General features: G+C 35.1%; 1 protein-coding gene across 1 annotated transcript in view; it reads left to right on the forward strand.

The window, feature by feature from the left end:
• COL24A1 (collagen type XXIV alpha 1 chain) overlaps positions 1 to 13,427 on the forward strand; it is a 411,426-nt gene that overhangs the window by 254,797 nt on the left and 143,202 nt on the right. The window contains 3 exon segments of the mRNA XM_017850789.1: positions 9,693 to 9,747; positions 10,025 to 10,068; positions 10,187 to 10,231. Of these exon segments, the coding sequence (XP_017706278.1) occupies positions 9,693 to 9,747; positions 10,025 to 10,068; positions 10,187 to 10,231 (144 nt within the window).

Below are 13,427 nucleotides of genomic sequence, written 5' to 3' on the forward strand. Positions count from 1 at the left end.
AAAAAAAAAAAAAAAAAAAAAAAAAAACCTGCAGTTTTCCAGTTCCAGTTTGCAAATGGGAGGAGGTTGTTAATGAATTCCCAATTCGAAGTAATGACTTTAAAGTCATGTCCTGTGTTTTCAGTGAAGCTTGACGAAAGAGAGCAGATTTGCCTTTATTATTGTTTCTTTTCTGAAAAACTATTTTCCTTCCTGGGTTCCAGATTTATACTCTATGGTCACATCTCTAATATATTAGCCCAAATGAGATTTACAATAAAATAAAAAATGATGATAGATGATTTGTACCCAAACTGCATTTAGTGGATAGTACCCTGCCAGCATTCAATATTTAGTTAGGTCAAATGTGTTTATTCAACTTTGTATTAGTCACAATAGGAAAGTTCTACCAATTTGTGACAGATGAGAAAAAGAAGAAATACTTATTTGCTCCTTCTGTTAATTAAATAATTTGAGTCCTTAGGCAGAAACTGTGTATCTAAGCACAGTCTTTTCCTAAACCACTTTGTGCTGTCTCATTAAGTCATATGGGAAGTTCGTTTGTTCTGCAGTTTTCTAACTTCACCATGATCCTATTACTGTCTCCTGATTTGTCACTTTATCATCAATTCCTGCCTCCCCAAGGATCTGTTTTCCTCACATCCTTCAAATACAGTTTACTGATTCTCTCCCTAAATGGTTCTTCATCATTTTTAAAATTTTTACCCAGGATCCAACAAGGAAGCTTTGTTTAGAAATAAGGGCTTGAGAGACAGAGAGAGAGAGAGAGAGAGAGAGAAAGAGAGAGAGAGAGAGCTTTCTTTACTGAATGACTATGTTAGGTAAACAATGGACATTGGGTATACAAAAAAAGGACTGAAGACCAGAATATTTGAGAAACAAAATAGTTGGGACGTTCCCTTCTGGTAGCCACTGATATATTCCTGTTTTTACTCTCTTCTCTCTTCAATCCATTTCCCACTAGGGCTGTAATCCCAATACTCTAGACCCATTCTTCCCAATGTTTTTCACTCACAAAAAAGAAATGAGAATATTGGTCCAGCCTACTGAGATAAATGAAAAGGGTACCTAGCTGCAGATTCCTGTGTCTGGCCTTTCCTTGCCACCCCAAAGACTGAGGAGGGCACTAATTTCAGCACATCTGTAATCTCTTTGTGGCAAATATGTGTCATAGTATGTTGGAGGGAAGCTCTGCCTAAGTACATTTGCTCAGAGAGCACATGGAGACTTTTCATTATGGAACTGGTACTTATACTCTCTTGCTGTTCTGACTGTGATTGGTGCTGTTAACATATTGCCCTATGACCATAATGAAGGGTAAGACTACTCCAAGGAGTCTGCTTCCTATCTGCTTCTCTCCTGCCCATCCATCCACCATACAGCTATCTAACATTTACTGATTCCCTGCAATTTGTCAAACACTATTAATACCATGGAGGATTCTAGACTTAATTATCTCTTAGATCTAAACCACATAGATTTTACAGTCTAATGGTTTTTGAAGGATCATGCAATATTGCAATTTTCCAAAGAACAGGAAAACCCAAACAAGCACTAATGTCCTACCATCTCAAGAAACAGCCTAAGTAATCCTGCCTTTTATATAGCTGAAAAGATAACAGGATTGACTAAAATATCATTCTTACAGAGGTTCTTAGATGAGAAACATGGCATAAACTTTAAAGTATTATTATTTATCCTACATACTCTAAGCTTTGTTTCTACCCTGTATGTTTAGCTGAAGAATAATTAAATAAAATGAAATAACTTAATATACCAAAGCTAATTAATATAATACACAAAATCATGTCCCTTATGTAGACAATATAAGCTAGCAGGTTCTCTAATTCAGTACCAGAAAGACAGTGGTTTAGCCTCTTGGGTCACTAGAAATCAGCACAGCATCAGCTATAATTGAACTCTTCAGAGCTAGGCAGCTGATCCCCTGGTATTACTCCATTACATGCCTCTGTGTCCAGCTACCCAAACAGGAGAGATGACACAGAGCAAAGTTAACCTCATCTTTTTTCTTGACCATGAATTGGCAAGGATCATGAGACACGTTTAAGTTTGCACTGTTTCTCTAGAGGGGCAGCATAGAGGCATGCAACTGAGTATTTTTATTCAGACTATGCCACTTAAGATTTAAATGGGAGAGAAAGATTAAAATAACTATATTAAAAACATGTAATGTTTTAAGGTTTTCTATGGAGGAGGTAAAATTGATCTGCCTATAGAAATTCTGAAATTTGTCCCTTCAAGGAAATGCTTACCATATAGTGGTAAGCAGTCCTCAATTTTCAAATTTAGATTCAAAGCTAGATTCAATACTGAAGCACTCCAGATGATAAGCCGGATCTTCCTCTATGGTTTCTTCTCCTGAAATAGTTTATAACAAGAAGAGAATCAAAAGATTTTTTTTCCTTAAAATCACTGATAATGTTAGTTTTTGCTTAATAGAACGTTTTGTTTCAGCTGTATAAATCATGAGCCAGAGAAGACTGCTAGGCCTAATTAGTTAGGCACGTGAGTGATGTTAACATTCATATGAAGTAGTGGTTCTGTAAATTGATCATTTGTGAATTTAGTTATTGCCTATAATTCAAGTAGCATTTATTTTATAAAACATGCTTAGTTTATGTAGCTGAGCTGTCAAATTTTTATTTCTGCTATGAGAACTTGCTAATACAGCTCAGTGCAGCCAACTTTAATTTTCCTAAGAATGTAAATATTAGATTTTCTCTTTAGCCAGCATAGTTACTCCAAGAGAATATCCATGAGATATTTTTAAACGATTATTTTAAAATATAACTATGCCAAATTTAGGTGCCTATTATAATGCTATTTGCCTAACTTTCTTATAGCCTGTCATAAAGCTTATTTTGTCTTAGAAGTCAAAGCAGACATATACACTAACCCATGAGATAACTTCTATAACCAATATCAAAGTGAAATTTAAAGATGTTGATAAAGCTAAGCTTTCAGTTAATTAGCTTACTCTTGCTTTAAACAGAGAGAGTACCAAGCTCTCCTAGAGTTCTTCTGCCAGCCTTAAACTCTTATCTAGCAACTTGAGGCTTTATTACCTTTAATTAACATAACTGCATTACTTAGACCTTTGGGTTGTTTTTTAAAACTAAATGTGGTTATCATCACTGTAGTCACACAGCTTCTCTTTCTTCATTCTCTGTGTTGTCTTGACTTAGAAAATGAAATAATAAAGTGAAAGTATTTTACTAAGTAAAGGGTTTTTAAAGAAGCATTCTTTTATTTTTTATTGTTACTGTTTGTACATATTTATGGGGTGGGCGTGATGTTTTGTTACATGCATAGAATGAATCATAAACAAGTCAGGGTATTAGGTATGCATTACCTTTAGCATTTATCATTTCTATGTGTTGGGAACATTTCAAGTCCACTCTTCTCGTTATTTTGAAATATACAATAAATTATTGCTAACTACAGTCACCCTACTCTGTTATTGAACAAAAGAACTTATTTCTGTATTTCATTGCATGTTTGTATCCACTAACCTCCTTTTATCTCCCTCTCCCACCCATACACCCTTCCCAGCCTCTGGTATCTATCATCCTACTCTCTACCTCCATGAAATGAATTTTTTAGCTCCCACGTGTGAGTGTGTAGGGCAGCCAGAGATCACATCCAGCCTCCATTTTAGTCCTCAGTGGGTTTTTCAGCGGGCTCTGGAAACCTGATTGACACCAGGCAGATTAACAAAGACAAGTTACAAATTATATTAGTTTTGTGTGTATATGGGGATCTTTACAAGAGAGTGAAGTCTGAAGTGCCCAAAACAAGATGCTTTTATACTTCTCAGACAAAGAGTGATAAATTTGAGAAAAAGTGACAGGACAAAGAAACTCTAGCTAGAGTGGTAAACATTTCTAGGGAAGTCACTAGGAGATATATTGGGAGTGGGGGTGTAAAACAGGTGGAAGATACGAGTTACTTCATTAAGTGTGTTTATTCAGGTCCATCGCAGCCTTCAATTCTAAGTCTCTGGTGATAAGGACTGTTTTCTCATACTGGTATGGAGAAGGTAGCTCTCCCAGAGGGGTCTTGGTTGCTTGCTGCATGCAGGAAGAGAGATCAGCTTGCCCTTCTGGAAACTACAATTTCTCCAGTGTTTTCATGACGTATTTTGGGATGGTATGTCCTTCATTCCTTCAAGTGAGAACATGCAGTATTTGTCTTTCTGTGCCTGGGTTATTTCACTTAACATAATGACCTCCAGTTCCATCCATGTTCCTACAAATTATTCCACTGTGTAGGTATACCACACTTTATTTATCCATTTGTCCATTGAAGGACACTTAGCTGATTCCATATATTTGCTATTGTGAATAGTGCGGCAATAAACATGGGTGCAAAAGTCCCTTTGATATCTGATTTATTTTCCTTTGGATAAATACCCAATAGTGGAATTGCTGGATTGTATGGTAGTTAATTTTTTTTTTTTTTTTTTGAAAAAAAACCCAAAAGGGGATTTGTTGTTTTTTTTGGTTTTATTTTTTTTTTTTTTTTTTTTTTTTTTTTTTTGAGACAGAGTCTCACCCTGTTGTCTCACCCTGTTGCCCAGGCTGGAATGCAGTGGCATGATCTCAGCTCACTGCAACCTGTGCCTCCCAGGTTCAAACGATTCTCCTGACTCAGACTCCTGAGTAGCTGGGATTACAGGCACCAGCCACCTCGCCCAGCTAATTTTGTATTTTTAGTAGAGACGGGATTTCACCATGTTAGCCAGGCTGGTCTCCAACTCCTGACGTCAGGTGATCCCACCCGCCTTGGCCTCCAAAGTGCTGGGATTATAGGCGTGAGCCACTACACCCAGGCTCCATAATCTGCATACTCTTTTCCATAGTGGCTATGGAATTAGTAATAATTCACATTCTCACCAACAGTATATAAGAGTTCCCTTTGCTGTGCATCCTGGCCAATATCTGTTGTTTTTTGTCTTTTTGATAATAGTCATTCTTTCTGTGATATGATGATATCTTATTGTGGTTTTGATTTTCATCTTTCCTGATAATTAGTGATGTTGAGCATTTTTTCATGTATCTGTTGGCCGTTTGTTTGTCTCTTAAGAAATATCTGCTCATGTCTTTTCCCCAATTTTTAATAGAATTATTTTTGTAACTACTGAGTTGTTTGGGTTCCTTGTGAATTCTGGATATATAGTCCCATGTCAGATGAATAATTTGCAAATATATTCTCTCATTCAACAGGTTGTCTCTTCAACTGTTGATTGTTTCTTATGTTGTACGGAAGCTTTTTAGTTTACCATAGTCCCATTTGTCTGTTTTTGGTTTTGTTTCCTGTGCTTTTGAGGTTTTAACCCAAAAATTATTGCCCAAACCAATGTCGTGGAGCTTTTCCCGTTTTCTTCTAGAAGTTTTATAGTTCTGAGTCTTCATATTTAAGTCTTTAATCCATTTTGAGTTGATTTTTGTATATGGTGAGAGATAAGGGTTTAATTTAATTCTTCTGCATCTGGATATACAGTTTTCTTAACATCATTTATTGAAGAGACCATTCATACCCCATTGTGTGTTCTTGGCACTTTTGTCAAAAATCAGCTGGCTATAAATGTGTAGATTTATTTCTGGGCTCTCTGTTCTGTTGGCCTATGTGTCTGTTTTTATACTAGTACCATGCTGTTTTGGTAACTATAGTTTTGTAGTTTATTTTATTTTATTTTATTTTATTTTATTTATCTTTTAAAGATGGGGTGTCACTCTGTCACCCAGGCTGGAGTGCAGTGATGTAATCATAGCACATTGCTGCCTCAAATTCCTGGGCTCACATGATCCTACTGCCTCAACCTACCAAGTAGCTGGTTCTACAGGCATGTTCCACCATGCCTGGCTAAGTTTTAAATTTTTTGTAGAGTCAGGGTCTTGCCATCTTACCCAGGTTGATCTTGAACTCCTTGGCTCAAGTGATCCTCCCTCCTCGGCTTCCCAAAATGTTGGATTACAGGTGTGAGCCACCACACCCAGCCCAGTAGTGTACTTTAAAGTCATGTAGTGTGGTGCTTCTAGCTTTATTCTTTTTGCTTAGGATTACTTTGGCTATTTGGGCTCTTTTTTGTGTTCCATATGAATCTTAGGATTTGTTTTCTATCTCTGTGAAAATGACATTGGTATTTTGATAGGGATTGCACTGAATCTCTAGATTGCTTTGAGTAGTAAAAGTATTTTTCAAATGTAAAACATAACATGAGTGGTTATCATTACTATATGTATTCCTTAATTTTAGAAGGAGTTCCCTTGATTTGCAATACCAATCAGCACTTTACTTGTGAATGTTTAATATTCATTTTGTAAACTTCTGAATTTCAGGTCCTCTATTCCAGCCTGAATTCACTTGCTAACAGGATTAACCTCATTTCTTTCTAACCTTTGAAAAAATATGATAAACTTAATAAAGCATAGTCATTCAGTCTTTGTATATTTAGACATCATGGGAGTCAGGCTACTCATCTAACATCTACAGACTTCAGTTTCTTCATCTTAAAAATTGGGGTTTGGACTAGTTCAGCCATGGCAGTAGGTGATTCCTGTGCCCAAACAAGAAACTGGCAATTAATTATGAGACTTAGTCCAGCTAGATGCGGCCTTTTCTACGTATATATCTACGCAGCCACTTAATCTGATTTATCTAAGAAATGAAACGTATTTTCTGTCTTTGGACCAAACAATCTTTTTTAAAAAAAATTCTAAATGTACAACTGTGTGTCTGGGGGCCTTTTGAAGCTTAATGCTTATGGCTGCCACCATGTAAACTCAGAATGACTTCTAACTTTCTAACTCTCTATCACTAGCCTTGGAGATATCTACTTCATTGGGCTTGATCATCTAGAGTCGAACTCCTTACCTTCCACCACTCCTCCCTCTCCACCCCAAGCAAATCTACATTTCTAATTTGCTTCCTATTGATGCTGTTATCTTCTACCAATTACTCAGTAATAAAATATCAAAGAAATACATAGAAATTCTAGGTTGTAAAGGAGTTTTAAGGGCCCAATTAATTACCAGTGGACACATTTTCAATTTAGACCTTACTTGTTTTTTATAGTATTTTAGAATGTTGACGACTCATTCCTTTTCACACTCTTTCGGCCTTCTTCTTTTGTTACTCAAAAAAGTTAGCTGTGTTTCTTTCAGAGCAAAAAGAGAAGAATTAGGCATTGAAGGTGCTAGAGAAAAAGAATCAATACAGATGGATGAAATGTCAAGATCATCTTGAGGGTTGAGGGTGATTATTAGAGCAAAATCCTGAGGGACCTTCATGCTTAAGACTCGAGTCATCCTTTGAACATTGTTCTTTTTTCATCTTCAGATACTCAATTATTGAATATTCTAAGCATGCCCCCCATCAGAACTTTGCACTTGCTGTTTTTTCTGCTACAGTGACCTTCCCCAAATCATTTGCGTAGCTTGCAATCTTACCTCTTTTAGGTATCTACCCACATGTCACTTTAGAGAGACTTTTCAGGCCACCCTATCTAAAATAGTCCTCTCCACCTTGGATACTCTCTAGTTCTTTATTTTTCTTCATTATACTTAACTACATATTTTCATTTTATAATTTAGTTTTACGTACTTATTTGCTTGTTCATGAATTCAGGGATTTGTCTCTTCTCCCTACCATGTCCTCTGGACCTAAAACAATGCCTGGCTTTTAGTAGGCACTCAGTATACATCTGCTGAATGAATAACACATGTTAAAAAATACTGATCTATTAAATTAAGGCTATGCTCCTCAACTTGATCTTCAAGGTTTTGCACAGTAAGACTGTAGTTCAGTTTTTCAGTCCTTCACTGGAAAATAGAGCAGAAAGGAAGTTGGGAATAGATTATGGAGTACCTTGAATATAGACCTAGAAATTGTAGGGCTGGAGCTATGGCTTTATCAGGATCAGTGGAGCTACAGATCCTCCATGAAGTGTGTGTTCTGTCCAAATCCATGAATGTGCCTCAGAGGATCAAGGAATGCAGTTACCCTAAGAGTTCCCAAGAAGAGAGTCCTATTATAGTAAATAGCTTTTAATAATATAAAGCTAAACCAAAGCTTATCTCAGATGTGATACAAGAGAAGATTCTGAAGCCTAAAGGACTCCTTCAAATCTGTATGTTGTCCTGGGAGATGTGTATCACTGTTCTGTATAGAAATCTTCAGCATCAGTTTTCTGCCAAATTATTTACAAGTAAACTTCAGTCCTTCACCTTATAAGTCCTAGTCTTCTTTTCCACACTTACATCTTAATATTTGTCAACATGTAATCAATAGCCTAACCAAACAAACTATGTTTTTATTCTGTGAGCATCTTTTTTCATGCCTCTGTATTTTCTTCTCATACTATCCCTCAATGTAGAGTTTCTTCTATTTGGAATAAGTCTATGAGATCTGAACCTCCACCTGCTAAAAATATCTTTATTCCCATTACAAATGTGAAGGTTGTCTCCTTCTTTGAATTCTTGTTTTGGTCCTTGGCATGTCTTATCTCTATATATACATTATTGTCTTTTGTGTATTTATATAATAGAGAAACTTTCTCTCAATTATAAATCACCGTAACACTTAATACAATTCCTTTTCCACAGGTATTCAGTTAGAGTCTGTAGAATTGAATCAAGTCCCTGAACAAAGACTTTAAGGTCTTCCAAAGAAAGTGATAATTTAACGAAAGAGTATTCTATCATTTTATTATAGAATGACTTTTGCAACGGCTTTTTTGCAACTAATTATTGAATGAACACTGGGAAGTTTCAAATTTACACGAATATTTTCAGTAGTATTTTCTCTACCTTTTCTGTGCTCCTGCCATCTCCCAGTAATTCCTGGCAAGCAGTTGCATAGCAGGTATAATGCAGTCAGCACTCATTTTCTTTCTTTTTTTTTCATTCCAGCTAAACTTTGTTATTTTTTTTTCTTCAATTTTTATTTTAAGTTCAGGGGCACATGTGCAGGATGTGCAGGTTTGTTGCACAGGTAAACATGTGACATAGTGGTTTGCTGCACAGATCATCCCATCACTTAGGTATTAAGCCCAGCATCCATTAGCTATTCCTCCTGATGCACTGCCTCCCCCCAGGCCCCGTGACAGGCCCCAATGTGTGTTGTTCCTCACCATGTGTCCATGTGTTCTCATCGTTCAGCTCCCACTTATAAGTGAGAAAATGCTGTGTTTGGTTTTCTGTTCCTGCATTGGTACCATTTTCTAATAATGTGAAAAGAGCACCATCTTAAAATATTAAACTTAAGGAGACTGTTTAGAGAAACAAATCCAGCCACTTTTGATTTAGAGTTGATTAAGAATAAATCCTGGTTGACTGCTGAGTAAACTATAAAGTGAACGAAATACCCAAATAACACACCTATATTATAACCACCTCAACCTCTGAGTTAGCTATTTTTGTGCTCATTTGACTTACTATTTGTCATTAAATCTTAAAAACATGGGCTGATTCTCCCATGCAGAGAGGTTGAGCCATATACGCAGCTGTATTATTTTCTGTTGTCAGGCATAAAATCAAGCAGGAGTTTGTCAACTAAAGAAGGGCACAGCATCTTCACCTGTGAGGACACTTAACAGTTAAAAAAAAAAAAAAAGAAAGAAAGAAAAGGGAACATTTCAAATTAACAACAGGATATTTTTTCACCTCTAGGGACCAAGAGGACCAGATGGTCTCTTAGGGGAACAAGGTATACAAGGTGCCAAGGTAATCATTGATTTTTCTCATTTCATATACAGTTAAATTTTATTGAACCCGTATGTCCTACTGGTCTAAAAAACAACGTATTTCCTTACAAAATATGGTTCTAAATTTTCTCTTTGTCTAAGTATGAAACACATAAAAGTTTTACTACACACACAGAGATGTTTACTTTTCAGTATTGAACTATATACTTACTATCTTTTTGTATGTGAATATATGCTAGCATATATAAGACGATAATTCACATTCTTACTAACTCACCTGGCTTTGATGCTTTGTTAGGGTGAAAAGGAGATCAAGGAAAAGAGGGCCTCATGGTCTTATTGTAAGTAATGAAACATTTCACATTAAAGATGAACATTTTAAGTCTTTTTTGTTTTTCTTAGTATGATTAATCTTTTTGGAGGGGACTACTTGACTCAAGCATTTTCTTTCTCGTGTAGGGGAAGACTGGAAACGCTGGAGAAAGAGGAGTTCAAGGGAAACCAGTAAGTAATAAAAAAAAAAATCAGGCTATGAACAATTTTATCTGCTATTTTCTGAGGAGAGGGGCTGCTCAAACAATGTTTGGGGATTTTTTGACACGTAAAATTACATATATTTGCAGTATACAATGTGATATCTTGATATATGTATAAATTATGAACTGATTACCCTTATCTGCTTTATTCTCTGATACAACTATTGTTTAGTGTTCAGTACGTTGGACTAAAAGAATGTAAGTTCTTTTTCTCCTTTAATCATTGGGTCATTGTTTTATTTGAGCAAGTTGCTTACCCATTCTGAGCCTGGGTTGTACCTATCCGTAACTGGTGGTTATAACTGATACTTTTACTTCACTCTATGATAAGTAGAGTGAAGATAAATTAGTTTTACTGTAAAACCCATTTCAAAATAAAATGGCATGACATATAAATATAATGAGACATTAATAAAGCTAACATAATAAGTAACTTTTTTCGGGCCTCTTGCCTAGTTTTCTTTTAACTCAACTTGAATTCCTTTTAGGCCTTTGGAGTGTAGAGCTGTGTGTGTCATCATGCCTTCCCATGGCACTTCTTAGGAGTTGTTAATATTTTATAATACTAGTTATTTTCCTACCATCAAAAATCTTACCAGAATTATACATTTTTTCCCTGAAAGGCAACAAGTTCTGTGGTTATCATCACTAAGTAAGAGGAAAAAGAAGTTAAATAAAGATTTACCCACACATGCATACTTACACATAGACACATAAGATAGTACATGTATATGAGCACATAAGCTTAGGTATATGAATATTTTACTTTCATTCAGAATTTTAATTTTAATGATGACATTTTGATTTGTTATATACACATATATATAATATAAAGTTATAAAAATAGATAATATAAATAGATTGCAGCTCGGGAGACAGAAAAGGATAGAATAAAAATGTTTTAGCTGCTATAGTATTAATAATTGTTTACATAGTAAATGTCACTGCATTTGCTTGTTCCTTTTTGAAATCTGCTGCCCCCTGCCCGCTGTTTCCCACAATAACATTGTATTTAACAGTGATCCAACATAAAATACCAGAGACCTAAGACAGAAAATAAATGACTATGTCTGGGAAAGAACTTGTGTGTGGCAATATATTATTGATTAACGTTATCCTCAAAGAATGTTACTTGAGTTTTAATATTCATCATCTGAGTTTCTATTATATCGATATAAATGGTGTTTGTATATATTGACTACTTTGCTATACTTTATACAGTGCCGAGATACATTGCAGTGAGTGGAAAAGTTTGGAGCTCAAGTTCATTCCTCTCATTTAAAAAAAAATGAGGCCCAGATAAATAAAATTACTTATTCATTTTGTATTCATTTATGTACTGAAAATGAAGGTAAAATTATAGGTCATTCATTTTTGACCTTCCCTAGAATTTTACCTTCATTTTTAGCCCATCAAGATATGCTTGTATAAATGTAATATTTCTTGTTTGACTTTCTCAATTAAATAAAAGATACTAGAATCATTTTGTAACCTTACCCTGATTTGAAACCTTACCCTGGCAAATGTGTTGCATAGTCTCCTGGAAGAATTAAGTTACCTTAGTGTATGACAAGATTGGACATTAAATATGAATTTATAATAGTTATTGAGGTTTACTTGGCTCTATATCTACATTGTCTCCTTCTCCTTGATTGAATTGAGATCTTGGAGAAGCTGGGAACAATCAATTGAAAAAAGCCAAACAAGCCCCAAAGATTCATTTGATCCTTCAGCACAGTCTTAGTGTCTCTAGTCATTTATGCACTATCAACAAACAGGCAGTGGTGTACATTAGAAAACTAAATTCGAGGTCAGATTGACCTTTGGTCTAGTGTATGCTCCTAGAAACCATATAACCGTGTTTAAATTGGTTAGGGCTAGGCATGATGGCTCATGCCTGTAATCACAGCACTTTCAGAGGCAGAGGAAGAAGGGTCTCTTGAGCCCAGGAGTTCGAGACCAGCTAGAGCAATGTAGTGAGACCCCCCATCTCTAAAATACATATTCTTTATTTTAAAATGAATTTTAAAATGGTTTGGATAAGAGCTCTAAGACCCTCTCCATCTCTAAGTTTTCATAATTTTAAGCCAGGAATTAAATGAAAACTGGCAACACATAGTGCTCTGGTAATCCAGATAACTGATAAAAGTGTATTTGTCTGTGGACCAACCCTGTTTCCTATACAATACTTGCCTCCCATACATCTGACTCAAAAGAAAATCAGGAAGAAAGACCACAATCCACTGTGTTAATAAGGTGTTAAGGCCTGGATCACTATTTTAGGTTCTCTAAATAATATAAAAACTATCATAACTCATACATTACTGAGTATTTTTTTAAATCTAGATATTCTATCAGTTTGTGAGATGGGGTGTAAAATTCTCCCGACTATAATTTTTACGTTTCTCTATGTCTACCTTTAATTCTTTCCAATTTTGCTTTATGTATTTTTAAATTCTATTGTAAGTTTATTCACATTTGTAATTATTATATCTTCCTCATCAGCTGATCCTTTTTTTTTTTGTTAAAAAATATTCTTCTTTATCTCTGGTAATGCTTTTTACTCCTGGTAATACTATTTGTTATGAAGTATACCTCATCTGATATTAATACTAATATAAAGTTTCTCCAAGTTTCTTATGCTTGCTGCTTACATGGCATATCTTGTTCCTTAATTTACTTTCAACCTATCTGTGTCTTGATATTTAAAGTGAATATCTTATCTTATAGTTAGACCTTGCGTTTTATTCATTCTGACAATTTCTGCCTTTTAATTTGAGCATTTGTTCAATTTCAATTTAATGTAATTATTGATACTTAATTGCTATGGTTAATTTGGGTCTCCCATTTAATGAGCTGTTTTTCTTTGTTTCCTTTTTGTTGTTATTGTTCAATGTCTTCTGTTTGCATTGAATAATTTTGATAATTCTATTTTAATCTGTCTGTTGGATTTTTAGCTCTATTTCTTCTCATTATAATTTTCCATGGTTATTCTAGGTCAAGGGTCAGCAAACTTCTTCTGTGAAGTGCCACAAAATAAGTGTTTTATGTAAATACTTAACACAAGTGTAAGAAACTTGCCAACAATATAGGTCCATTTACGAATACTTTTTTATGCTATAATTATAGCATAATTATAATTATATTTATATATAATTATATAA

The sequence above is a fragment of the Rhinopithecus bieti genome, unplaced genomic scaffold (genome assembly GCF_001698545.2).
Source record: "Rhinopithecus bieti isolate Rb0 unplaced genomic scaffold, ASM169854v2 scaffold_1467, whole genome shotgun sequence".
NCBI lineage: Eukaryota > Metazoa > Chordata > Mammalia > Primates > Cercopithecidae > Rhinopithecus > Rhinopithecus bieti.